Raw genomic sequence first — 25341 nt, 5'->3', positions numbered from 1 at the left:
GTGGGATCTGGGGGTGATGACCCGTGAGATCTGGGAGTGATGACCCGTGGGATCTGGGGGTCACCCGTGGGAACTGGGGGTGATGACCGGTGGGAACGGGGGGTGATGACCGTGGAGACCTGGGAGTGATGACCTGTGGGATCTGGGGGTGATGACCGGTGGGATCTGGGGGTGATGACCCGTGAGATTTGGGGGTGATGACCGGTGGGAACGGGGGGTGATGACCGTGGAGACCTGGGAGTGATGACCTGTGGGATCTGGGGGTGATGACCGGTGGGATCTGGGGGTGATGACCCGTGAGATTTGGGGGTGATGACCGGTGGGAACGGGGGGTGATGACCGTGGAGACCTGGGAGTGATGACCTGTGGGATCTGGGGGTGATGACCGGTGGGATCTGGGGGTGATGACCCGTGAGATTTGGGGGTGATGACCGGTGGGAACGGGGGGTGATGACCGTGGAGACCTGGGAGTGATGACCCGTGGGACTGCTTTAGCGTTCGCGGCTGGGGAAGGGCTCACCGAGGAGTCAGAGTTTGCAGAGCTCGGAGGCCACGCTGCGCTCGCTGTAAAACAAGGCACAAAGAGAGGGGTGTCGGGAGTGGGAGAGGTCGGGAGAGGTCCGCGCTGGAGGAGTCCTGCTGGGGCTGGGCGGGGCGCTGGCAGGGCGCTCTGAGGAAGAGGTGGAAGAGGTGGCATTTGCCGAGGCCCTGGGAAGGCTGGGATGGCCTGGGCCATGCCGGGATGAATGGAGGTGCATTCCTGGAGGAGGGCAGGTAGGAGGACCGGTTGCCCTGGTGGGGAAATCCTCCTGGGCTGTGTTTTTCCTGGGGACTGCAGTTTGGCGGGGAGGTGAAGGGGGCGGTGGAATTCAACACTGGCAAACAGCTTTTGGCTTCAATACTCAGGTGCCTCTCAGAATGCTGTGGCGAGTGACAGAGGCTCCCGGTCCCAGGAGCGCCATGTGGCAGGGACGTGTGGGAGCCAGAGGTCGCTGTCTGACCTCCCTCCCCTGAGAACCCCTCCTCCTCCAGGAAGTTCAGCCCTAGATCGTCTGGGCAGCCCTGAGAGTTTGGACAGCCCAGGAGGCCAACCTTGATGGTATCTGTCGGGTGTAATGAATCAGGAATCTTTCTGGAGCCAAGTTTCTCCCGAGGCCTCTCCCAGGCCTGGGAGCCCCGCCCTGGTAATTCTGGGCTCTGGGCAGCACCTGGTACATTGTTGGCACTTCCTGGGGGACCTGTCCGAAGGAGATTGATTTTCTTCCCTCCAGCGGTGCAGAAAATCCCTCCTACTGCTCCAGACAGGTTTGGGGCTGGGCTGGGGGACAGAGAAGCAGGGTGAGAGCAGCCCTGCCCCACCTCGTTCAGGAATCCCCACTGCAGACCCCACACCCTCCCAGGACAGGTGCTCACCGCCCGCCCCCCCGCCGCACCCCGGCAGCCCCTCCAGTGCTGCTCAGCCTAGTGGGGACGGCTGGCATCTCACTGAGCTGGGACCTGTTGCCCACGACTCCCCTCCAGCTGGGGTCCCAGTCCTGTCCTCGGGACAGACACACAGTCCCTCCCATTCACCCTGGCCCAGGACAGGCCTGCAGAATGTATGGGGCGGTGACCAGGACCCCAGACACTGCCTTCTCTCGACGGGGCAGCTCCAGCTCCTTTAGCCTGGGCTCTCCAGCCCCTTCCTCTCCACGTGTGCTCTGGTTCTGTCCATCTGCTGGGGCGTAGCCCAGTTCTGAAAACGATGGAGCAAGACCATCTCCTCTCGTACTGTGGGCGCTAGACCTCTGTTACTACGGCTTCAGATGGTTTTTAGCAGCCTCTTAGTTCATAGTGCTCTGGTGGTCAGCTAAGGCTTTCCATCTTTCTCAGTCTCTCCTATCTTGTGCTTCCGCAATCTTTTTTTTTTTTTTCTAATACCAAAAATTATAGGTGTTCGTCCTACTTCTGGCTGTTTTCAACCACACGTTTTACTTAGTCTTTGGAAGTGACTGAATCATTATCCACTGTGGACACCCAAGCTGGCTGGGGCCAGATTTCAGTGGCACCAAAAGACCTTTCTCCCCGAGACGCCCCTCTTCCTGGCCACTCACTGTGCCCCTAATTTTCTCATCCCCCCCCTCAACACATGCCCTTCCCCAAGCCTGGCCCCTCCTCCGGTCCCTCGTCTCAGTGCACGGCCTCCGTATCCATCAGAGGCCCATGAGTCACCCCTGGGCCCCGCCATCCTCCCCGCCGAGTACTGCCTTCTCTTCCCTCCACTGCACCCTCTTCATCGGAGCTGCCGTCATCTCTGGCCTGGGTGATGGGGACACTCCCTTCGGATCTCCATCCTGCCACTCTGACTCTCTGAGCTGATTTCCACTCTCTCTGGCATGATCTTTCAAAGTGTCAGTCAGACCTCATCACTCCCTGCACGAAAGCCCCTTGGCTCACAGGTACTCCAGGTGCCTCCCTGCCCTGAGCATCCAGCCCCGCCGCCTCCCTGCCCCGTCTCTTCTCACACAGCCCCAGCCGTGTCTCCTGCGTTCCTCTCGGGGTCGGGCTGCATCCGTCCCACCTCTGGGCCCTGGCGTGTGCTCTTCCCTGGTTTGAACTGCCTTTGCCCCATCCCCCTAAGTTTGGCTGATTCTTTTTTTTTTTTAATTTTTATTTTATACTGGAGTATAGTTGATTAATAATGTTGCGTTAGTTTCAGCAAAGCGGTTCAGTTATACGTATACGTGTACATGTACATGTATCCTTTTTCAAATTCTTTTCCCATATAGGTTATTACAGAATACTGAGCAGAGTTCCCTGTGCTATACAGTAGGTCCTTCTTGGTTATCTATTTTATTTTTTTAATGTCAGGTATTTATTTAGAAAGATTTTAGTTTCTTTTCCTTTGCATTTTTACGTTTCTTCACTTTTCTCAGGTTCCACAGAAATTTTTAAAAAAATATTATTCCAAGTTTGAATTAAAAAAAAAATTTTTATTTTATATTGGAGTATAGTTGATTAACAATGTTGTGTTAGTTTCAGGTGTACAGCAAAGTGATTCAGTTATACATATGCATGTATCTGTTCTTTTTCAAATTCTTTTCCCATTTACGTTATTACAGAATATTGAGCAGAGTTCCCTGTGCTGTACAGTAGGTCCTTGTTGATTATCTGTTTTAAATATAGCAGTGTGTACATGTCAATCCCAAACTCCCAATCTATCCTTCCCCCCTGGTAACCAAAAATTCGTTCTCTAATCTGTGAATCTGTTTCTGTTTTGTAAGTACGTTCATTTGTATCATTTTAGATTCCAGATATAAGTGATATCGTATGATATTTGTATTTGTCTGACTTATTTCACTTAGTATGATAATCTCCAGGTCCATCCATGTTGCTGCAAATGGCATTATTTCAGTCTTTTTTATGGCTAATATTCCATCGTATATACGCACCACATCTTGTTTATCTATTCATCTGTCGATGGACATTTAGGTTGCTTCCAGGTCTTGGCTATTGTAAATAGTGCTGCTGTGAACACTGGGGTGCATGTATCCTTTTGAACCATGTTTTTCTACGGATATATGCCCAGGAGTGGAACTGCTGGATCACGTGGTAGGTCTAGTTTTAGTTTTTTAAGGAACCTCCATACTGTTCTCCATAGTGGCTGCACCAGTTTACATTCCCACCAACAGTGTAGGAGGGTTCCCTTTTCTCCACACCCTCTCCAGCATTTGTTTGTAGGCTTTTTAATGATGCCCATTCTGGCTGGTGTGAGGTGATACCTCACTGGAGTTCTGATGTGCGTTTCTCTAATGATGAGTGACATTGAGCGGCTTTTCCTGTGCCTCTTGGCCGTCTGTATGTCTTCCTTGGTGAAATGTCTATTTAGGTCTTCTGCCCATTTTTTGATAAGGTTGTTTGTTTTTTTGACATTGAGCCGCATAAGCTGTTTGTAAATTTTGGAGATTAATCCATTGTCGGTCGCATCGTTTGCAAGTCTTTTCTCCCATTCTGTGGGTTGTGTTTTTGTTTTGTTTATGGTTTCCTTTGCTGTGCAAGAGCTTTTGACTTTAATTAGGTCTCATTTGTTTTTGTTTTTATTTCCATTTCTCTAGAAGGTGGGTCAAAAAGGATCTTGCTGTGATTTATGTCCTAGAATGTTCTGCCTATGTTTTCCTCTAAGAGTTTTATAGTATCCAGTCTTACATTTACATCTTTAATCCATTGAGAGTTTACGTTTGTGCATGGTGTTAAGAGTGTTCTAATTTCATTTTTTTACATGTAGCCGTCCAGTTTTCCCAGCACCGTTTATTGAAGAGACTGTCTTTTCTCCATTGTATGGTCTTGAGTTTGGCTGATTCTAATATGTCCTTCCTGGTATCTGGCCCTTGCTGCAAACAGAGCAGCTCCTCCTGGGTCAAGTTTTCTTCGCTCTCTGTGTCACTCCTTCACAGCACTCACCAACTTGTAATTAGATTTGGGGGTAGTATTAATTCCATGGCTGCTTCTGGTGTGGGTCTGCAGGCTCAGAGAAGGCAGGGGCGGCATCTGCTTGTATCATGGTCCTCCCAGGGCCTCCACAGCAGGAGTGATGCCAGCAGCACACAGTAGGTGCTCAATGCAAAATGAGTGAGCGAGTGAATGGATGCATATCAGAGCAGACACACAGTAGGTCCTTCTTTCCCCTCACCGTTGGCCGGCACCTGTTCTACGCCAGGCTCTCTGCCCGAGGCTAGGAGGTGGAGGGGAATGTCCTGGCCCCAGCCCCACAGGAGTGTCACAGGGAGCGTTCTCCAGGAGGAGAGGCTGAGATGGAGTTCGGTCTAAGCTGTTTATCAGGGGTCAGTGAAGAGGGCGGGAGGAGCAGGACAGCGCAGAAGTGCAGCTGAGATGCTGGCCTGCAAAGCCGCGGTGGGAGTGGCCGGACCTTGGGACCCCCGCCTCTCTCTGTCCCCGGCTGCAGGGAGGGCTGCAGGGATCTGGAGCTGGGACAGACCCTGCAGGATCTGACAGCTGGAGGCTGCCCTGTCCCGTGCTGTGCTGGTGCCAGGGCTTATCACTCGCAAGACGCAGTATTAAATAAATATTAGAGATTTGCAAGCTGATTGGGAAACCACCGGTAGCTTGAAATTGGCCATGGTGGGAACATTTATCCCACAGGAATCGGCAAACACTACAAAACAGGGCTTTTTTTTTTTTGAGAGCCTGTTCACCAGCACATCTCTACATGTAGCTGTGAAGCAAGACCTCCCTTGAAGGGGGTTTGGGTGGTATATCTCCATGTCCACCACAGAGAGCTGCTGGCCTGATGGGGGAAGCTAACAGGTAGAAAGTCATCACAGGGACAAAGTGAAAATTACCCAACAGCCCAGGACAGTTATGGAAACCATGAGGGAGTGAACGACTGCCCTGGCAATCAGGGAAGGCTTTGTGGAGGAGGTGACTTTTTTTCTGACAGTGTAGAATATTCAAATGGTACAAAGAACAATCCTATGAAAAGTAAGGCCCCTGATACCTGGTATCCTCCCTGGAGGCAGCTACTCCTACCAGTGTCTCACATATTCCTCCAGGAATGTTATTCTGTGTTCTTAGGAACACGCATGCACAGGTCTTTTCTGTCTCGTACAAACAGCTCCTGCTCTGCATATTTTCCTGCACCTCTGTTGTCTCCACTGTGTACCTCACTAGAAAGTACAGGGCTGCCTCATTCTCTCTGGCAGCTGCAGGACATTCCAGTTTATCGGTGCACCATAATTTGTAGAACCAGTCCCCATTGGTGGATCTTTAGATCCTTTCGGCCTTTTGATATTTCAGATAATGCCTCTCTGAGGCTGTCATTTTACACATGCATGAGCCTCCCCGGAGGGTACATATTCTGTGGTGGAATTGTTGGGTTGAGCCTCTATAATGGCAGTAAAGATTGGCCTTCCAGATAAGGGCCAGCAGGTGCAGAGCCCAGAGGTGGACGAAGGGGAAAGAGGACAGGCTGGGAGTCCCGGGGTGGGCTCGTGCTTGGCTCTGCCAGGAGGAATGGTGTGCAGCGCCGGGGTCAGGGCCCAGGCAACGGGCACATTCAGACTAGGAAATTCGGGAGAGTTTTAAACAGAGACCGCAGGCCACCAACTGATGAATGGGTGGATAGAGTGCGGCATACCCCTACAATGGAATATTATTCAGCCATAAAAAGGAATGAAGTGCTGACACCTGCTACACCATGGATGAACTCTGAAAGCATTATGCTGAGTGAAGGAAACTGGACACACAATAGGCCACATATAGTATGAGTCCATTTATAGGAAATGTCCAGAACAGGCAAATCTATACAGACAGAAAGTAGATTAGTGGTTGCCAGGGACTGAGAGGAAGGGAGAAACAGGAGCGACTACTGATGGGCATGGGGTTTCTTTTGGGGTGATGAAAATGTTCTCAACTTAGTGGTGATGGTTGCACAGCTCTGCATACACTAAAAACCACTGAATCGTGTACTTGAAGACAGTGAATCGTATGGTATGTGAATTATATTGCAACAAAGCTGTTTTGAAGAGGAGAGGTTGCTAATAAAACAGAGGACAAAGTTAAAGGAACCAAGGGGGATGGTGCAGCACCCTGGGGCTGGCACCAGGGGTCCCGTTACTCCTTAGGGAGGTCGGGCTGCTAGAACCCAGGGGGACTCACAGAGAGGATGTGGGAGCCGTGACCTCTGCTAGAGGAACACAGCCACCCTGTGGGCCAGCAGGGAGGAGCGGGAGGAATACGAACCAGGACTTTGCTCTGCCCTCAGGGCTCCCTCCAGTGCCTTCCACTGGCCAGACCCACCTGGAAGGGGTGCGGCTGCATTCAGCCGGTGTGCCCTGGGCCAGGCCACTCACCGATAACCATCAGGGAACTAGATCAAGCTCAGGGGTGCCACCCTCTGGTCTAGCCTCCTGGGGAAGGGTGGGGAGTGCTCTGGAGAGACATATGGAGGAGATCCAGCCTGCTCTGTGGTCTTAAATCCCTTCCTTTCTCTGAGACTCAGTTTCCTCACCTGTGAAAGGGGATGGATACGCCCATCTCTCAGCAGGTGTCAGACTACCAGATGCCATCAGAGCTCTGAAAACGCTCTGTCTGGGTTAAAAAGCAGTGTGGCTACGAGGTCAGGATTCTCAGAGAGAGTCAGAAGCAGCCTCGTAAATCATTTAGTTCAAGTCCTTGAGTTCAAAATGGGGAAACCCAGGCCCAGCGAGGACATCCAGCCGGTCAGCTGCAGAAACAGCCAAATCTTGACTCCAGAAAAACTCCCTCCTTCTCTCCTGGGATTTTTTTTTTTTTAATAGACTATTTTTTTCAGAAAAGTTTTAGGTTCACAGCAAAATTGAGGAGAAGGTACAGAGCTTTCCTATATTACCCTCCACCCCCAAACACACACACCACACACACAGTCTCCCAGCACCAGAGTGAGTGGTGGATTTGTTACAGCCAACGTGAGGTCTTTTTAAAATCGTAAACCCTGCTCCTGGCCACCACTGGCTGCCCTGTCCACACACAATAAAATCCCATCTCCCGGCCCATGGAGACAGGATGACTAAATGCCATGTGGTGGCCTGGATGGGATCCTGGAACAGAAAGGGGACATAAGGTATCAACCAAGGGAATCTGAATAAAGTATGGACTTCAGTTCATAATAATAAATAAATATTAGCTCATTAATTAATTTACCACACTAATGTCAGATGTTAGTTACAGGGCTTCCCCGGTGGCGCAGTGGTTGGGAGTCCGCCCGCCGATGCAGGGGACGCGGGTTCGCGCCCCGGTCCGGGAGGATCCCACGTGCCGCGGAGCGGCCGGGCCCGTGAGCCACGGCCGCTGAGCCTGCGCGTCCGGAGCCTGCGCTCCGCAACGGGAGAGGCCACGGCAGTGAGAGGCCCGCGTACCGCAAAACAAAAAAAGATGTTAGTCATAGGCAAAACCGGATACAGGATGTATGGGAATCCTCTGTACTATTTTCACAATTTTTCCGTAAATAGAAAACTTAAAAAAAAGTTCAATAAAAAAAACACTGAATAATAAAAAAAATTGCACCTCCTTATTAACAAACATGGTTGGTAGAGCCTCTGGGATGGGCCCCCCTACCTGTGCCACCTGGGCACGTGCACTGTAGCCCGGTCACCGCAAGGCCTTGGCCCTATTGTGCAGAAGCCTCGGGCCCTTTGCCGTCAGGCCCTTGGCCCTGCCTCAGTCCGCCTTTCAAGTGGAGATGAAACGGGGGGACAGGTCTGTGCTGCCCTCTGCTCGGGTGTCCCCCGGCCGTCAGTGTCACGCAGCCGCCCCTGCCTCCTCCCGCGCTCTCCAGCCCTGATCCTCTTCCATCTTCTCCGTCTCACTTTTATTCTATTATCTGAAGTGGGTGCCTGCTCCCCTCTCCCCGCAGCATGTCTTCTTTACAAGGGCGGCAGCTTCGTGGCCTTAACTAACTTTACCGAGACCCCAGTCCGTGCGCGGTGCCGGCACACAGTAGGTGCTCAGCGTGTCCCAAGCTCTTCAAGTGTAAGGGGGGTGCCCCGGAAGTCCCCCTGGGCAGCTTGGAAGCTGGGAGCCAGCCTGGCCTCACGGTGGGAGCACAGCGTGGCTTTGTTCCACACACTTCCTCTGCTGTTGTCCCCTGCTTTGGGCAAAGGGGTCGGTGCCCGTCTGGGTGACCAGCCCTGGCCAGGGCGGCTGTGATTATGCCCAGCTTAACGCGGACATAATGCGATCACTGGGGCTCTCAAAATGCAGAGTTGGCAGCATTGAGGGGCTGCGTGTCATCTGATTAGGGGCCCACACAAATGCCACCACGGCCTCAGGTCATGGGTGGCCACAGAGGAAGAGGAAGGCAGCTGCCTGCCCAGCCCGGGCGCCTGGCCCTGGCTCTGGGGCTCGTTGCTCAGGGGCCACCACCGGGGACACATTCAGTGTCACAGACGCACAGATACAACCCAATGCTTCTTCACAACATCCTACCAGGGACTTCTTTTTTTTAAAAAGCCAACTTAATTAGTCTAACTCATATACTGTACCATGCCCTCACTCAAAGTGTACAGGTCACACTAATGTATTCACAGATATGCGCGACCATCACCACAATCAATGTACCTCAAAAAGAGAGATCTACACCCTCTTCAGCCGTCTCTCCCCATTTCTCCAGCCTCCTCCCAGCCCACTAGTCTACCTTCTGTCTCCATAGATTTGCCTCTTCTGGACATTGCCTATAAATGCAGTTATACAATACGGGGTCTTGTCTGTCTGGCTTCTTTCACCGAGCATCACGTTCTCAAGGTCCATCCATGGTGTAGCAGGTGTCGGCACTTCATCCCTTTTTATGGCTGAATGATATTCTGCTGGATGGATGGACTTCATTTATCTCTTCATCAGTTGGGTTCATTTATCTGTTCATCAGTGGTCATGTGGGTTGTTTCCACTTTGGGGCTATTTTGAAGAATGCCGCTATAAACTTTGTTTTATCCGTGTTTTATGTGGATGTGTGTTTTCATCTCCCCTGGGTATATGCCCAGGAGTGGAACTGCTGGGTGTCTTAGTGTGCCGGAGTGGCTCCAACAAGATGCCCCAGACTGGGTGGCGGAGAAACAACGGAAACTGATTTCTCCCAGTTCTGGAGGCTGGGAGCCCGAGATGAGGGTTGAGTCCTGACGAGGACCCACTTCCCGGTTCATAACTGGGGCCTTCTCACTGGGTCCTCACGAGTTGGAAGGGGCTGGGGTCTCTCTGGAGCCTCTTTTATGAGGCGCTAATCCCATTCACGAGGGCTTCACCCTCGAGATTTAAGAACCTCCCAAAGGCCCCACCAAATACCATCACTTTGGGGGTTAGGATTTCAACGTATGAGTTGTCGGGTGGGGAGGGGGAGACCCAGACATTGCGACTATAATCCTGGGTCGTTTGCTAACTGTATGTTTAAGACTTGGAGGAACTGCCAGGCCATTTCCACAGGGGCTGTACCATTTCATATTCCCACCAGCAGGGTTTGAGGGTTCGTTCCCTTTTGTCCACATCCTCGCTGACAACTGTCCTACCTGTATTTCCTCTTGTAGCCATCCCGGTGGCGGGAACTGGTGTCTCACTGTGGGGCTGATTTGCATTCCCCTGGAGCTGATGATGCTGAGCACTTTCACGTGCTCGTGGGCTACTGTGCCCACTGCATGGTTGGTTGGTGTTTTTTTTTTTCCTGTACGGGGGCCTTCACTGTTGTGGCCTCTCCCGTTGCGGAGCACAGGCTCCGGACGCGCAGGCTCGGCGGCCACGGCTCACGGGCCCGGCCGCTCCGCGGCACGCGGGATCCTCCCGGACCGGGGCGCGAACCCGCGTCCCCCGCATCGGCGGGCGGACTCTCAACCGCTGCGCCACCGGGGAAGCCCGGCCCACTGCATTTTTATAAATTGCAAGTATAGCTTACATGCAAAAAAGCACTCACATCATCCATGTGGATTTAAAAGAATAATTATAAAGCACTCATATCAAGGAACAGAATGTTGCCAGGACCCCAGGAGCCCCCTGGGTGATCCTCACCCACCGCAGGCCCCTCAGCTCCTACCGACGGACAACCACTGCCCTGATATTTATGACCCTCATTTCTTTACTCTCCATTGCACTCACCGCCTCTGTATGTGCCCCTAAAAAACACAGTCCAGTTTTGCCGCCTTTGAACTTGATACACATGAAATCATCCTGTGGAAGTTGTCCACGACTGCCTCTTTCCCTCCCCACTGTATTTCTGAGGTTGACCTCTGCTGCCGTGGCGGGTCTCGGTCGCTGCCCTCGAGTGTCCCGTTGAGCTCACACGCCTCCGCTTGTCCATTCTACCGTGGATGGACATCAGATCACGCCCAGTTTGGAGCCACAGTGAACGCTGATGCTCTGAACATCCCCGAACCAGTTTCCTGTGCACACAAGCATATGATTCTCTAGGGCATACATCGTGGAAGGGACACTTCCGAGTCACAGCTCTGTGCACCTCAGCTTTCCAGGTGCTCTGGGGCCTCACCCACACTCAGTGTCAGAATCTGTTCTCAGTGCCCCCTGCCCCCAGGCACCCATGTTGGAGTCTCTGACGCACTAAGATCTACCAGCCAGGCCGTGAGGCCCCAGAAACGCCTGCCCAACTCTGCCCCCAGCACACATCACACCTCTGCACCTCGCTCTTCCCCACGCTTTTTAGGCCGTGTAACACGGAAAGGTGACATTTGGGAACTATCTCCTCACTGATGACCAAAAGGGACATCTGTGTGATTTGGGGGTCTGCTCACCTACCACCAGCTGCACGTGTGTGGAGGTTGCAGGACAGTACGTGCTCTGTCGCTCTAGGTGTCCTGGAACCAGACATTCAGCTGACCAGAATCCATCCCTGTCCCCGAACACTCTGGATGCCCCGGCCTCGCTGGCTTGTTTGAGTGCAGACACTGTGGTCTTCCCTTCTGTTGAGTATACTGACCAGCACTGGTCACCTCCTCCTGGAAGCTGAGCATCTAGGGTTGGGAGGACCCTGGACATGGGCCCATCCTTGGAGACGGGAATCTTATCTTGTCACCAGCACAGGCCCAGACCCAGAGGCAGAACTAGTGGCTATTTTGGGGATATCTGATCTTGTTCCAGCCCTCTAACTTTTGTCAGAAAAGATGGAATTGCCTTCACTCCGTGTTCACTGAAGGCAACTGAGGCCCAGAGAGGGGGTGTGACAATCCCAAGGTCACACAGCAAGTAAGCAGCCACCAAGCACTTGATTCGCACCCCTTGGCAGTAAGACCCTCGTTCCCGAACACCTCACAGACCAGCTCCAGGAGTCAGCCGAGCCTCGGTTTTTGCCTTGTTGGATGGAGTCACACTAACTCCGTGGAGTTAAATAAGACGCCACGTATAAAAGCATGGACCCAGTGTGTGGTGTGCACAGGTGACAAATAGATGTCTAGTCATTCACTCATTCATTCACTTATTCTTTCACTATGTAACAGGCAAAGGCAATCTGGCAGTCTGGATGAAGAACCAGGAAAGTGACCCAGAAACCACGTTCACTAATACATCCCCATCCCAGTGCCTGGCACACAAGAGCAGGTGTCCATCAGGATGAAATCAGGCTGAAGATGAGGAGGAAGCAGGAGAAGCTTTAGTTCCAAAAACGCCTCCTTACACATTACATATAGTTTTTAAAAAAAAACAGAAAGAAAGGAGGGAAGAGAAAAATTGGAAAAAAAACCCCCAAAACCCTGAAAGCAATATAAATAACTTGTACTGTGGGGGGTTTGGTAAATGGTGTCTTCTTTTATTGCTGGGATATTCCAAAGCAGGGGTCAGCAAAATCCAGCACGTGGACCACCTCTGGCCCACTGCCTATACATGTAAATAAAGATGAAGCGAAAACCAGTCGTTAGCTTTGCCTGTCCTTGAACTTCCTACCAGTGGGATCACACAGTGTATTCTCTTTTGCATCCAACTTCTTTCATGAAACATCGCATCTTAGAGGTCTGAGCTTCTCGTGTGTATCAGAAGTTCACCCTCACTTTTGTCCAGCATCTCCCTGTAGGGTTATAATGAGCTACTATCGTCCTCCCCATTCTGCGCGTGGGGAAACGCAGCTCTGCTGAAGCAAGTTGCCTGAGGGCACACAGCAGGTTCATGTTAGATCTGGGATTTAAACCCAGGGTCCAAATCTCTGCTCTTCACTCCCTGTACAATGCTGCCCCTCATGCTGTGATGATGCCTGAGAGGTGCTGGGAGCTCAGAAGAAGGAAAACATCATCCAGGCTGGGAGTCAGGGGAGGTGAAATCAGAGTCAGGGCTCCCAGACTCAGATGTGCATAGGGCCTGGCAGCTGCCCCAAGTGATCAAAGCAGGTGACCTCTGCCAAAGCACAGCTTGCGGCCAGGGAAGCGATAGGGAGTGGTAAGGACTGTGGCAAGTTGAGGGATGCCGACCCGTGAGGGAGGCGGGTGCTGATAAAACTCCAGGTATCATGCCACGCGATGACGCTGGCTGAGGGGAGCCGGATGCAGCAGGACTGCCGTGCTGGCCTCTGTGGCCAGCAGGTCAGTGCCCAGCTGCACTGGTTATGAAATAATTTGAGTATCACTCCAGAGTTGCCAGATGCCCTTTCCGTTTGCCAACAAACCAGGCAGTCTGTCTTTGAAAGTCTCCTGGTTTTTAAATGTTGGTTCAAAAATGATTTTCAGCCCGTGCAGCGCCGAGAGAACCGATGTGTGGTCTGGACTGGCCTGCACTGATCTGAGCGCCAGCATGAGGACCACTCAGGGTGGGCTGGCAGGGAGGGGAGGCGAGTCCTGGGCAAGGCACGGCACAAAGGCTGCAGGTGAGAGTGGTTCGAAGCCAGGTCTCAGTCTCCTGCACCAGAAAGAAAAACACACGCCAAGCCCAGCCAGGCGGGGCAGGGGGTGGGCGGGCCAGGGGCCCCGCTCGGCCGGCCGCGCAGTGACACGCTGTGCTCTCCCTGCCACCCCCGCAGATCCTGGAGGAGAACATGAAGCTGGAGTGCAAGTGCCACGGCGTGTCGGGCTCATGCACCACCAAGACCTGCTGGACCACGCTGCCGCAGTTCCGCGAGCTGGGCTACGTGCTCAAGGACAAGTACAACGAGGCTGTCCACGTGGAGCCCGTGCGCGCCAGCCGCAACAAGCGGCCCACCTTCCTGAAGATCAAGAAGCCACTGTCCTACCGCAAGCCCATGGACACCGACCTGGTGTACATCGAGAAGTCGCCCAACTACTGCGAGGAGGACCCGGTGACGGGCAGCGTGGGCACGCAGGGCCGAGCCTGCAACAAGACGGCCCCCCAGGCCAGCGGCTGCGACCTCATGTGCTGCGGCCGCGGCTACAACACCCACCAGTACGCCCGCGTGTGGCAGTGCAACTGCAAGTTCCACTGGTGCTGCTACGTCAAGTGCAACACGTGCAGCGAGCGCACCGAGGTCTACACGTGCAAGTGAGCGGCGGGGCAGCGGCCCCACTGGCCGCACGCGGGGCGGCGAGGCCCGGACACTCTCCACGCCGCGGGCACGGCCCAGACCTCTGCAGCCGCGCTGAGCTTGTCTTGTCTGCTGTGGGGTCCCCTGCGGGGGACCCCTCCACGGCCCCGAGTTGTCCACGCCCCACCCAGCGCCGCTCCCTTGGCCCCAGACGCCGCCTGGGGCCTCCTTGGCCGGAGCAGAGCCTTCGCACCAGAAACTCTGGACTCCGGGGCCTCAAGAGAGCAATATTTAACAATTTATTCTGATAAAAAATAATATTAATTTATTTAATTAAAAAGAACCCTTCCACCTCGTCGGGATCCGTTTTCTGCAATCAAAGTGGACCGCTTGCTTTCCTGTGGGATAATTCTGTCGCTAGGACAAGGAGCCGAGTAGAACTGTACATAATGATTCTTTCTGCAGATACTTCTACTAGTTGATTTCGCAAGTACCCCCTTGCCGCACTAGATGTTTAAGTGCAAGGGCAGACATCCTGTATACCTATGTAGACATATACACACACACTTATATTTTTTTGCTGTTTGCTGCTAATTCTCCAGAGATTTAAGCTGGTCCAGAAATGGAGACGTTTTCCAGGATAGGTTTCCCCTCCTGCAGTCCTCCCCAGCGCAAACGTCACCATTAGAAAAGTCCAGTTTGGAATACATAGAGAGAGGAAAGGTAATACTAAAACTCCCAGCAGTTTCCATCTTTTGGAAAGTGAGCCACTGGATAAGAGAGAATATTTTGTAAGAGACTATTTTTATATGAATATTTTATTTATATTGAGTCTGCCTGTATCATTCCATGGCTTGTGCTTCTTCTTAATTCCAGTACTCCCTTTGGGGTGAGGAGGGGCGAGGCCTGGGTATGGGGTCAGCCCCACGGGGACCCTCACATGGCTGGGTTCTCAAGTTCTGTGGGCCACGTGGGCAGAAGCGGCCCCAGATGCCTGGGCTGCAGTGTCATCGGTATCCCTAGGAAGGAAGCAGGTCCCTGGCCACAGCCTGCTGAGCTCAGGCCTTTTGAGCAGGGTCCCTGAGCAGTGACCTCGAGCTGAGCCACGGCATCACGTGACCATCACAGGGACAGGTCATCGTCACTCAGCAGAAGCCAGCTAAGGGATCCCGCTCCTCACCAGGCTGCCCTGCCTTTGCCGTGTATCCTCAGTTATGGGGCAGCAGAGCTGGGGTGAGGGGTCCCACGAGCAGCACTGAGTTAGTGGATGGGTGGTTGGTGTCATGGTCCCAGGGCAGAGGGAGGTGTGGATGAGGCCTCTCTACACTGGGTCCAACTACATCCAGTGCCTCTCAATCTGGAAAGCTCTCCTCCAGGAGGGTGTGGTGTCCTAACGTGTGTCCATTTGCATTTCCGTGTGTGTGTGTGTGAGAGAGAGAGAGAGAGAGAGAGAGAGAGAGAGAGAGAGAGAGAGAGGGAGGGAGAGGGAGGGGGAGAGAGAGAGAGAGAGGGAGGGAGAGGGAGGGGGAGAGGGGGGGGGAGGGGGAGAGGGAGAGAGACTTTAAGGACCCTCGGGGCTGCCATGTGACGGCACCCTCGAGCACCTCCCGGGTGCTGATGTGTGTACGTCTTGTGTGCTCCTGCATGTACACAGCTATCTGTGTATCTCTCTCCATGTGCCTGGGAGATTCAGGTTGCTGTGTGCCCGTGCATCTGCTGGTCCCGGGTTGTCTCTGCTTGCGGTTGACGGCTTGTGGTGTGAAGCTGACAGCAAGGACCTTTGGTGACTGCGTTGAGCCACCAAGAGATGGCACCTCTGAACTACGTGCCCATAGACACTGATGAAACTCAGATACCTCTGAGACCACAGCCCCATGGCCCCACACCCTGGGAGCCCCTCAGTGTCTAAGCTGTGTTGGACTCCCCAACCTTAGCACTGGGCCTGGATCACAGCATGGACAAATAAAATGGCTGGACAGTTGGTTGACTTCTTCCCTTGGACCATTTTTCTTCTTTACATGGGTGTCAGGATGGGTAGGCATGTAAAGGGATGAGTGGATGGATGGATGAGTGAGTGGATGGATGAGTGAGTGGATGGATAATGGATGGGTGGGTAGGTGTGGGTCAGTGGATGGGTAGATGGATGGATGGATGGGTGCATGGGGAGATGGATGGACAGATGAGTGAGTAGATGGTGGATGGATAACTGGATGGATAATGGATGGGTAGGTAGGTGTGTGGGTCAGTGGATGGATGGGTGGATGGACGAATGGGTGGGTGGATGGAGGGATGGATAATGAATGGGTGGGGAAGTGGATGGGTTGATGGATGAATGGATAGGTAGATGGATGGATGAGTTAGTGGATGGGTGGTTGGATAGATGGATGGGTAATGCATGAGTGGGTAAGTGCATGGGTCAGTGAATGGTAGATGGATGGATGGATACATGGATGAGAGCGTGGATGGATAAGTGGATAGATAGATGGTTGGATAATGGATGGATGGGTAAGTGGGTGGGTTGGTAGATGGATGTGTGGACGGATGAATGGGTAGGTGGGTGGGTGGGTGGATGGATGGATAGATAAGTGGATGGATGGATAATGGATGGGTGGGTAGGTGGATGGATGGATGAGTTGATGGTGGATGGATAAGTTGATGGATAGATGGATGGATAAAGGATGGGTGGGTAGGTGGGTGGGTCGGTGGATGGGTAGATGGATGGGTGGATTGATAAGGGAGGAGAAAACATACAGAAGTTTCTTGAAGCCCCCCACCCCATGTCTCAGTTTCTCTCTGCCTTGGAAAGCCTACAGTGTCTACCATGAGCAGAGGCTTCCCAATCCTGTGCTCCTGTGGTCTCATGGCCCCTGAGAATGGGGGAGTTTCTGACCAGACTCCCCAGATGACCATTTAATGCTAATCACATAACATGATATCAGAAATCACCCCATGATTCCCCTTCAATCCGGGTGAGGAGCGGGCGTGGCATGAGGGCAACCAGGCCTTTGAGAAGAACGACCAGGTCGGCTGCCAGGCTTCCTGTGGCCCCTTAGAATACTGTTAGTTCCCAAGCCTGGGGCCTGCCTTCTCTCTCGAGGTGCCCAGCTCAGCTGTGCTCTGAGACGCAGCTTCTCCATCGGTAAATGGGGAGAATAAGCGCTCCGTCACAGGGCTGTTGTGAAGGTCCTCCGTCCCGGCAATGACTGCACGGCCCTTGGAGTGGCAGAGCAATGGATCAATGCTACATACTAGTATTATTAATTATCACGACTACTATTACTATATTCTTCCCACAATGATGAGATTCTTCAAACATGGCTTATGGTAATAAATATCTGGCTCTGTGTTGGGCAAAGGTATTTTTCCCCTCTTTGGTTTATTCCTAAAGTGGCCTTTCCAGAAAACTGACTTTAAAAAGGCCAAAATCATAAGAGGCTGAATCAAAAATTAGAAAAAGCCCCAGGACTGCGGTGCTGAACACGGAGATGCCGGGGCCCAGGTGTAACAAAACTGCGGGAAGCGAGCCGCTCAGCACAGGCCCATCGCAGCCACGTGGAAACGTGGGCCACCCCGTGGCCAGATCTTCTGCTTTTTCAAGGAGGGCTGAACATTTAGGTTTTTTAAGTAAAATCTACTTTTTCTGTATGTTGACAAACACCATGAGGATGGAGCAAAACAGGACTGCAAGCCGAACCTGGCATTTGTGTCGGCGGCGTGCAGCCTCGGACTCGGACCACATCTCTTGTTTTAGAGACAGAGAAAGTGAGGCCCAGAGAGAGGCAGGATTCTACCCCAGACCACACAGCAAGCACAGTTGAGGGATGACCGAGGCCAATCTGTTGTTCAGACATACATATGTGAGTACGCGTGCGTGTGCACACTCTCACATGCCCCCTGGACTGAAGTTTAAAATCAGCTCAAGGCTCCCCAGGGAGGGATCTGAGCCTTCCCACGGCCCCGCAGGGATGGGCTGTGCCCGGCACCACTCTGCAGGGGGTGCCCCGGCAGAAGGCCTGGGACCACCCCCCAATCTTCCCACGCTCCCTGCCCCGTGCCCCTCCACTCAAGGGACTCCCTCAGCAAGACCCGGGTCAGGAGAGTCCTGGGACAAAGTTTTCTCCACCTGAGGTACAGCCGTCCCCTGCCAGCTTCAGGCAAGTCCGTGACACGTTTCCTGAGCCCCTAGGAGGCTGCTCACGCCCACGTACAGGTGAGAATCTGTATTTCAGACTTGGCGGCTATAGGCTGATCTAGAACAACTTTAGCTAGGATGGCTGGGTCCTTTTCCACATGATCTCATCCTCCAGCAGGCCTCCTTCACATCAGAGAAGAAGGAGTCCAGAAATAGGAGCAGAAGTGGCCAGGCTCCTCGAGGCCAGGCCCAGCACCGGCACTACGTTAATTCCGCTGCATGCTAAGCGCCAAAGCAAGCCACAGGGCCAGCCCAGGTTCCAGGAATTGGGGAGGAGACTCTGTCTCTTAATGGGAGCAGCTGCCCAGCCACACAACAATGGGTGTGGCACCGGGAGGGGACTTGAGACAGGACCCCTGTGAAGACACTGGCAGCACATGCTGTCCTGAGCAGAAGACAGTCTTAGCACTGACCATGTGGCAGGGACACAGCCACTCCGTTTGATGGACCCCCACTCCCACCCCAGAGCCTCAGCCACCTCCACCAGCTGCTTGGTCCTAGAGTCAGTCTTGGGTTTTGTCCTCCTCCGCTCCCCCAGACATCAGCAAATCCCACAGGACTACTCTCTGTCTGCAAACCCACCATCCACTGGTGTGGCTGGATCTGGCTGAATTCCCGCCGCACAGGTCCTCTTCCTCCAGGTGACACGGCTGGACCACACTTCCCATCTCCCTTGCACTTGGAAGTGGCCATGGGACTAGGTTCTGGACCGTGAAGTAGGGGTGGTGTGCTCCACTTCTGGGCCCATCGGCACCCCCCACACTCTTTCCCTTCCACTAGCTTGACACAGCGGGCCATGAGGTGTGGGCAGTGGAGCCCCAGAAGGAAGAGCCCTGGGTCCCTGAATGGCCACCTGGAGGAGAGCCACCTGCTGATCAGGAACACCCAAGGGCAAGAAATACATGTCTGTTGTGGGGAGCCACTGAGATTTTGGAGTTCATCTGTGACAGAACAGAGCCCCTCCCTCACTAGGCTCCAGTCTCAGAGGCCTTCCTTCTGTTCTTCCAACATGCCATGTTCCACCCTGCCCCTGGGCCTTTGCATGTGCTATCCCCTCTGACCTCTGCATGGCTGGCTCTTTCTGGTTAATGAGACTCAGCTCAAATGCCAACACTTCAAGTATACACCTCTACAACCCTGGCTTCCAGCACCCCTCATCCACTATTTTTGTCTCTCTGTGGCATTTACCACTATCTGAAATGTTATCTCTCATTTACTAAAGGTTGTGCAGTATAGGTGGTTAAGAGCATGTACTCTGGAGCCAGATACTCTTATGTTCAAGTCTGCCTCTGCTATTTATTGCTGTGTGGTTTTAGGGCAAGTAATATAACCTCTCTGTGCCAGTATGTCCCTGTTTGTAAAATGGGAGCAGTAATAGAATTATCACAGGGATTAAATGAACTAACACATGTAAATTGCAAAACACAGTGCCTAGTACACTATAAGAACTAAGGAAGTGTGAGGTTTAATTAACATGTTTATTAAATTTCCTGGGGGCAGGACTTTGTTGCTCTTTGCGGCCACTGGGTCTCCAGTGCCTAGCACACAGCTGGGGGTTAATATTGGTTGACTAAGAATGAATGACAATAAAAGGGACAACCTAGAAGAAATGGATAAATTTCTAGAAATGTACAATCTCCCAAGACTGAACCAGGAAGAAATAGAAAATATGAACAGACAAATTACCAGTAATAAAACTGAATCAGTAATTTTAAAACTCCCAACAAACAAAATTACAGGACCAGACAGCTTCAAGGTGAATTCTACCAAACTTTCAGAGAAGAGTTAACACCCATCCATCTCAAACTATTCCCAAAAATTGCAGAGGAAGGAACACTTCCAAACTCATTCTAGGAGGCCAGCATCACCCTGATGCCAAAACCAGACAAAGATATTGCAAAAAAGAAAATTACAGGCCAATATCACTGATGAACATAGACGCAAAAATCCTCAACAAAATATTGGCAAACCAAATCCAACAATACATTAAAAGGATCATACACCATTATTTAGCAGGATTTATCCCACGAATGCAAGGCTTTTTCAATATCTGTAAATCAATCAATGTGTTCATCACATTAACAAACTGAAGAATAAAAATCATATGATCATCTGAATAGATGTGGAAAAAGCTTTTGACAAAATTCAACATCCATTTATGGTAACAACTCTTCAGAGGGAGTATACCTCAACATAATAAAGGCCATATATGACAAATCCACAGCCAACATCATACTCAGTGGTGAAAAGCTAAAAGCATTTCCTCTAAGACCAGGGACAAGACAAGGATGCCCACTCTCGCCACTTTTATTTAACATAGTTTTGGAAGTCCTAATCAGAGAAGAAAAAAAATAAAAATGCCCCATTAAGAAGTAAAGCTGTCACTGTTTGCAGATGACATGATAGTATACACAGAAAATCCTAAAGATGCCACCAGGTAACTATTAGAGCTTATCAATGAATTCAGTAAAGCTGCAGGATACAAAATTAATACACAGGAATCTGTTGCATTTCTAAACACTACCAACAAACTATCAGAAAAATTTAAGGAAACAATCCCATTTACCACTGCACCAAAAAGAATAAAATACCTAGGAATAAATCTACCTAAGAAGTAAAAGACCTGTACTCAGAAAACTATAACACACTGATGAAAGAAATTGAAGATGATACAACCAGATGGAACGATATACCATGTTCATGGACTGGAAGAATTAATATTGTTAAAGTGTGATATGATATCACTCGTATGTGGAATCTAACTTAAAAAAAAGATACAAATGAACTTACTTACAAAACAGAAACAGACTTACAGATACTGAAAACAAACTTATGGTTACCAAAGGGGAAACGGTGGGGGGAGGGATAAATCAGGAGCTTGGGATGAATATACACACACTACTATATATAAGATAGAGAACCAACAAGGACCTACTGTATAGCACAGGGAACTCTACTCGATATTCTGTGATAACCTATATGGAAAAAGAATCTAAAAAAGAATGAATATATATGTGTATAACCGAATCACTTTGCTGTACACCTGAAACTAACACATTGTAAATCAACTATACGCCAATAAAATTAAAATATTAAAAAAAATATTGGCAAAGTGACCATACTACTCAAGGCAATCTACAGTTTCAGTGCAATCCCTACCAAAATACCAAGGGCATTTTTCAAAGAACTAGAACAAATAATTTTAAAATTTGTATGGAAACACGAAAGACCCCAAATAGCCATAATAATCGTGAGAAAGAAGAAGAGAACTGGAGGAATCATGCTCCTTGACTTCAGACTATACTGCAAAGCTACAGTAGTCAAAACTGTCTGGTACTGGCACAAAAACAGCCGCCTAGATCAATGGAACAGAATAGAAAGCCCAGAAATAAACCCACACGCTTACGGTCAATTAATCTATGACAAAGGAGGGAAGAATATACAATGGAGAAAAGACAGTCTCTTCAACAAGTGGTGCTGGGAAAACTGGACAGCTACATGTAAAAGAATGAAATATACAAAATAAACTCAAAATGGATTAAAAGACTTAAATGTAAGACTAAAACTAAAACTCTTAGAAGAAAATATAGGCAGAACACTCTTCGACATAAATGGTAGCAATATTTTTTTTGGATCCATCTCCTAAAGCAAAGGAAATAAAAGCAAAAATAAAACAAATGGGACCTAGTTAGACTTACAAGCTTTTGTACAGAAAAGGAAACAAAATGAAATAAACAACCTACTGAATAGGAGAAAACATTTGCAAATGATATGACCAATAAGGGGTTAATATCCAAACTATATAAACAGCTCATACAGCTCAACATCAAAAAAACAAACAACCCAATTAAAAAAATAGGCAGAAGACCTGAACGGACATTTTTCCAATGAAGACGTACAGATGGCCAACAGGCACGTGAAAAGATGCTCAACATCATTAATCATCAGAGAAATAAAAAAATCACAATGAGCTATTACCTCAGAGAGAATGGAACCCTTGTACACTGTTGGTGGGAATGTAAACTTGTGCAGCCACTGTGGAAAACAGTATGGTGGTTTCTCAAAACACTAAAAACAGAACTACCATATGACCTAGCAATTCCACTCCTGGGTGTATATCTAAAAAAATGAAAACACTAATTTGATAAGATACATGCACTCCCATGTTCACAGCAGCACTATTTACAATTGCCAAGATATGGAAGCAACCTAAGTGTCCATCAATAGATGAATGGGTAAAGAAGGTATGGTGTACACACGCACACACACACACACACACACACACACAACACGGAATACTACTCAGCCATAAAAAGGAATGACATTTTGCCATTTGCAACAACATGGATGGAATTGGAGGGCATTATGCTAAGTGAAGTATGTCAGAGAAAGACAAATACTGTATGATATCACTTACATGTGGAATCTAAAAAATAAAACAAACTAGTGAATATAACAAAAAGGAAACAGACTCACAGATATACAGAACAAACTAGTGGTTACTAGTGGGGAGAGGGAAGTGGGGAGGGGCAAGACAAGGGCTGCGGATTAAGAGGTACCGACTATTGTGTATAAACTAAATGAGCTACAAGGCTATACTATAAACACAAGGAATACAGCCAGCATTTTATAATAACTATAAGTGGACTATAACCTTTAAAAATTGTGAATCACCATGTTGTACATCCGTAACTTATATAATACTGTACATCGGCTTTATCTCAATAAAAAAAATTTTTTTAATAAAAATAAAAACAGGGAAATAAAAGAAAGAATGAAGACCTGGATCTGTTCCCAGACTTGCCCGGCCCCTGCCCAGATCCAGGCTGGGGGACAGTGGGCTCGGGCAGACTTCTGGAGCCCAGGAGCTGGGGGACAAGAGGTGGCCTGTCCTGAGGGTTGTCTGCCTGCTCGGGGAGTGGCTAGGAATGTAGAGAGAGCTCAAGCCCCCTGGACGTGGTCACAGGCACAGCTGTTCCATTGACAAGGTGGCCACTGGTTGCCATGACGACGCTCCTGGCCCCAGAAGAATGTGCTGAAGACAACGGGAGAACTCTGCAGCCACCCCCAGCTTAGCCTCCAAGATGGCAAGCCACCTCTGACGCAGAGTAAGTGTCACACCACATGCTCATGTGCAAGCACACACGGAGCCACGGCCACAGGCGGACTGAACAAGACACCCAGAGGGACCTGCACACACCCGGAGGGCCTCGCGCCCAGGGAGAGGCCAGACACCCACATGGGAAGGGCAGACGCACACCCGCCCTGACCAGAGCCCCAGAAAGACCCCCGCAAGAGGCCCTGAGACGCGCACAGGCCTCCCCAAGGGGCACAGGGTCACTCACAAGATCCGCGCCCACCCAGACGCCAGACACGGACTTAAGCAACCTGAATCACCTGCGAGGCCACGGCCTGACCTCGCCATTCACCTGTGGTCCCTGGGACCTGCTCTGCGGCAGGCCCCCCCGTGAGCGTGAGCGTGGGCGTGTGTAAAGAGAGAAGCCCTGAGGCTGAGCCCTGCCCCCACAGAGCAGTGTGCCCCCCACCAAGCCCCTGCTCTCAGCCCCAGACGCAGGGTTCCAACCACAGCTCGCCCCCTCTTACCTGGAGAGATGGGGTACACGGATGATGCCAGGCGGGGCTCCCTGTTGCTAGCAGCGCGGACAGCAGCAGCGCCCGGACCACCTCGACACCGCAGGCCCAGGTCAGGCCCACGGCCATTGTGGCCGGGTGGGTTCAGGGGCCGTGCGGGCCGGCGTTCGGGGGTGAGGGGCGGTGCTTTGCCCCAAACGAGCCTCAGACAGTGATTCTCAAAGCGAGGTCCTGGCGCCTCTCTCAGGGGATCAGGAGATCAAAAGGTCAAACTATTTTCATGGTAATAACTCGGATACTTGCATTTTTCACACTCACACGCTCACAGGCGTACTGTGGAGTTTTCTAGACGCTACGTGAGGTGTGATATCGCGAGAGGTGGAAAGCGGTGGCCGGCGTGAGAATCCAGCTGACTTCTATTAACCACACGTTCAAGAGATTGGCAAAAGTGAAAAACAGTGCCCCTCTTTTCGCCAAGTTTTATTGTATTTCATTGGTTTTAAAAGAGCTATTTTTCATTAAAACTGTATTATTTCTGTAAACACAGTGGGTTCATTGTCATTTAAAATGAATGCATAAATATTTATATTTTTTCTCAGCTTTAATTTCTATCACTGTAAATATTGATAGATATACACAACAGCTCTGGGTCTGCAATAATTGTTTTAAAAGCTAAGGGGTCCTGAGACCCCCAATGTTTGAGACCTGCTGCCTTAGACACATGGCTAATGATTGATTATAGCTCCTCTGTGCACCCCAATTCAGTGAATAATAGGGAGCATTATTGAGCGCTTACTGTGCCCAGGCCCCATCTGAGGGCTTTAGAAGCGTCATCTCAGGGAATCCTCACGCCAGTCTTATGAAGAAGGTGATCTGAAGACGACGAGGAAACCCAGGCTGAGCTTCCAGTAACCCGAGGGGACTGACTGTGGGCCCAGTAAGTGACAGAGTCAGGACTGAAACTCAGGGAGTCTGGCTTGAGAGTCCCCCGCCCGAGACCCCCCCATCTTCTACCCCTCCCTGTGCTTAAGGTTCCAAATAAGATACAAGATGCCCAGTTAAGTTTGAAGTTCAGATAAGCAAAAAAAATTTAGTACAAGTACGTACCAAGCATTACATGGGACATACTTATACTAATGCAATGTTTATCTGAAATTCAAATTTAACTGGTGTCCTATATTTTTATTTGCTAAATCTGGTGACCCCAGCTGTGCCAGGCCTGCTCTGGGTGCTCAGGGCCCCTGCCTTCTGGACATCTGTCCTCAGCAGCACGACCTGACCACGTTCTGGCTGTGCACCCCAGGGGCAGTCGCTCCACCTCTCTGATCTGCATTGTAGTCCCTCTCCCCAGAGCAGAGATGAGGGCGTGGCAGGAGCAGAGTTGTGGTGATTGTGGGCACGTTTCATTCTAGTAACATTTTCCCTAAAATTCAGTGTCCACAACATCCACTCACCCACCCTACACACCCGCCCCTGTACCCCACACGCTATAGCCAGTCAGGTCGACTTGGAGAGGTTGTCCCACAGCTGCTGCGATCTGCTCTCCCACCCTCTCCCCGGCCCTGAATGACTGGGAAGGACTGTGTCCTCTGCAGCCTTGCTTTGACTCTCTCTGGCCTCCAGCAGGGCA

General features: G+C 50.8%; 1 protein-coding gene and 1 pseudogene across 1 annotated transcript in view; one reads left to right on the top strand and one right to left on the bottom strand.

The window, feature by feature from the left end:
- WNT7A (Wnt family member 7A) overlaps window positions 1-15302 on the top strand; it is a 49711-nt gene extending 34409 nt beyond the window's left edge. The window contains exon 3 of the mRNA XM_028479390.1: window positions 13469-15302. Within this exon, the coding sequence (XP_028335191.1) occupies window positions 13469-13948 (480 nt within the window). The 3' untranslated portion in view covers window positions 13949-15302. The remainder of the gene's footprint in view (window positions 1-13468) is intronic.
- A 639-nt stretch (window positions 15303-15941) lies between these two features.
- On the bottom strand, window positions 15942-23840 carry LOC114484209 (guanine nucleotide exchange factor subunit RIC1-like; annotated as a pseudogene).
- Between the last annotated feature and the right edge of the window lie 1501 nt (window positions 23841-25341).

The sequence above is a fragment of the Physeter macrocephalus genome, chromosome 18, assembly GCF_002837175.3.
Source record: "Physeter macrocephalus isolate SW-GA chromosome 18, ASM283717v5, whole genome shotgun sequence".
Classification (NCBI taxonomy): domain Eukaryota; kingdom Metazoa; phylum Chordata; class Mammalia; order Artiodactyla; family Physeteridae; genus Physeter; species Physeter macrocephalus.
Note: the sequence above shows the minus strand (reverse complement) of the source record. Positions and strands in the feature narration are given on the sequence as shown.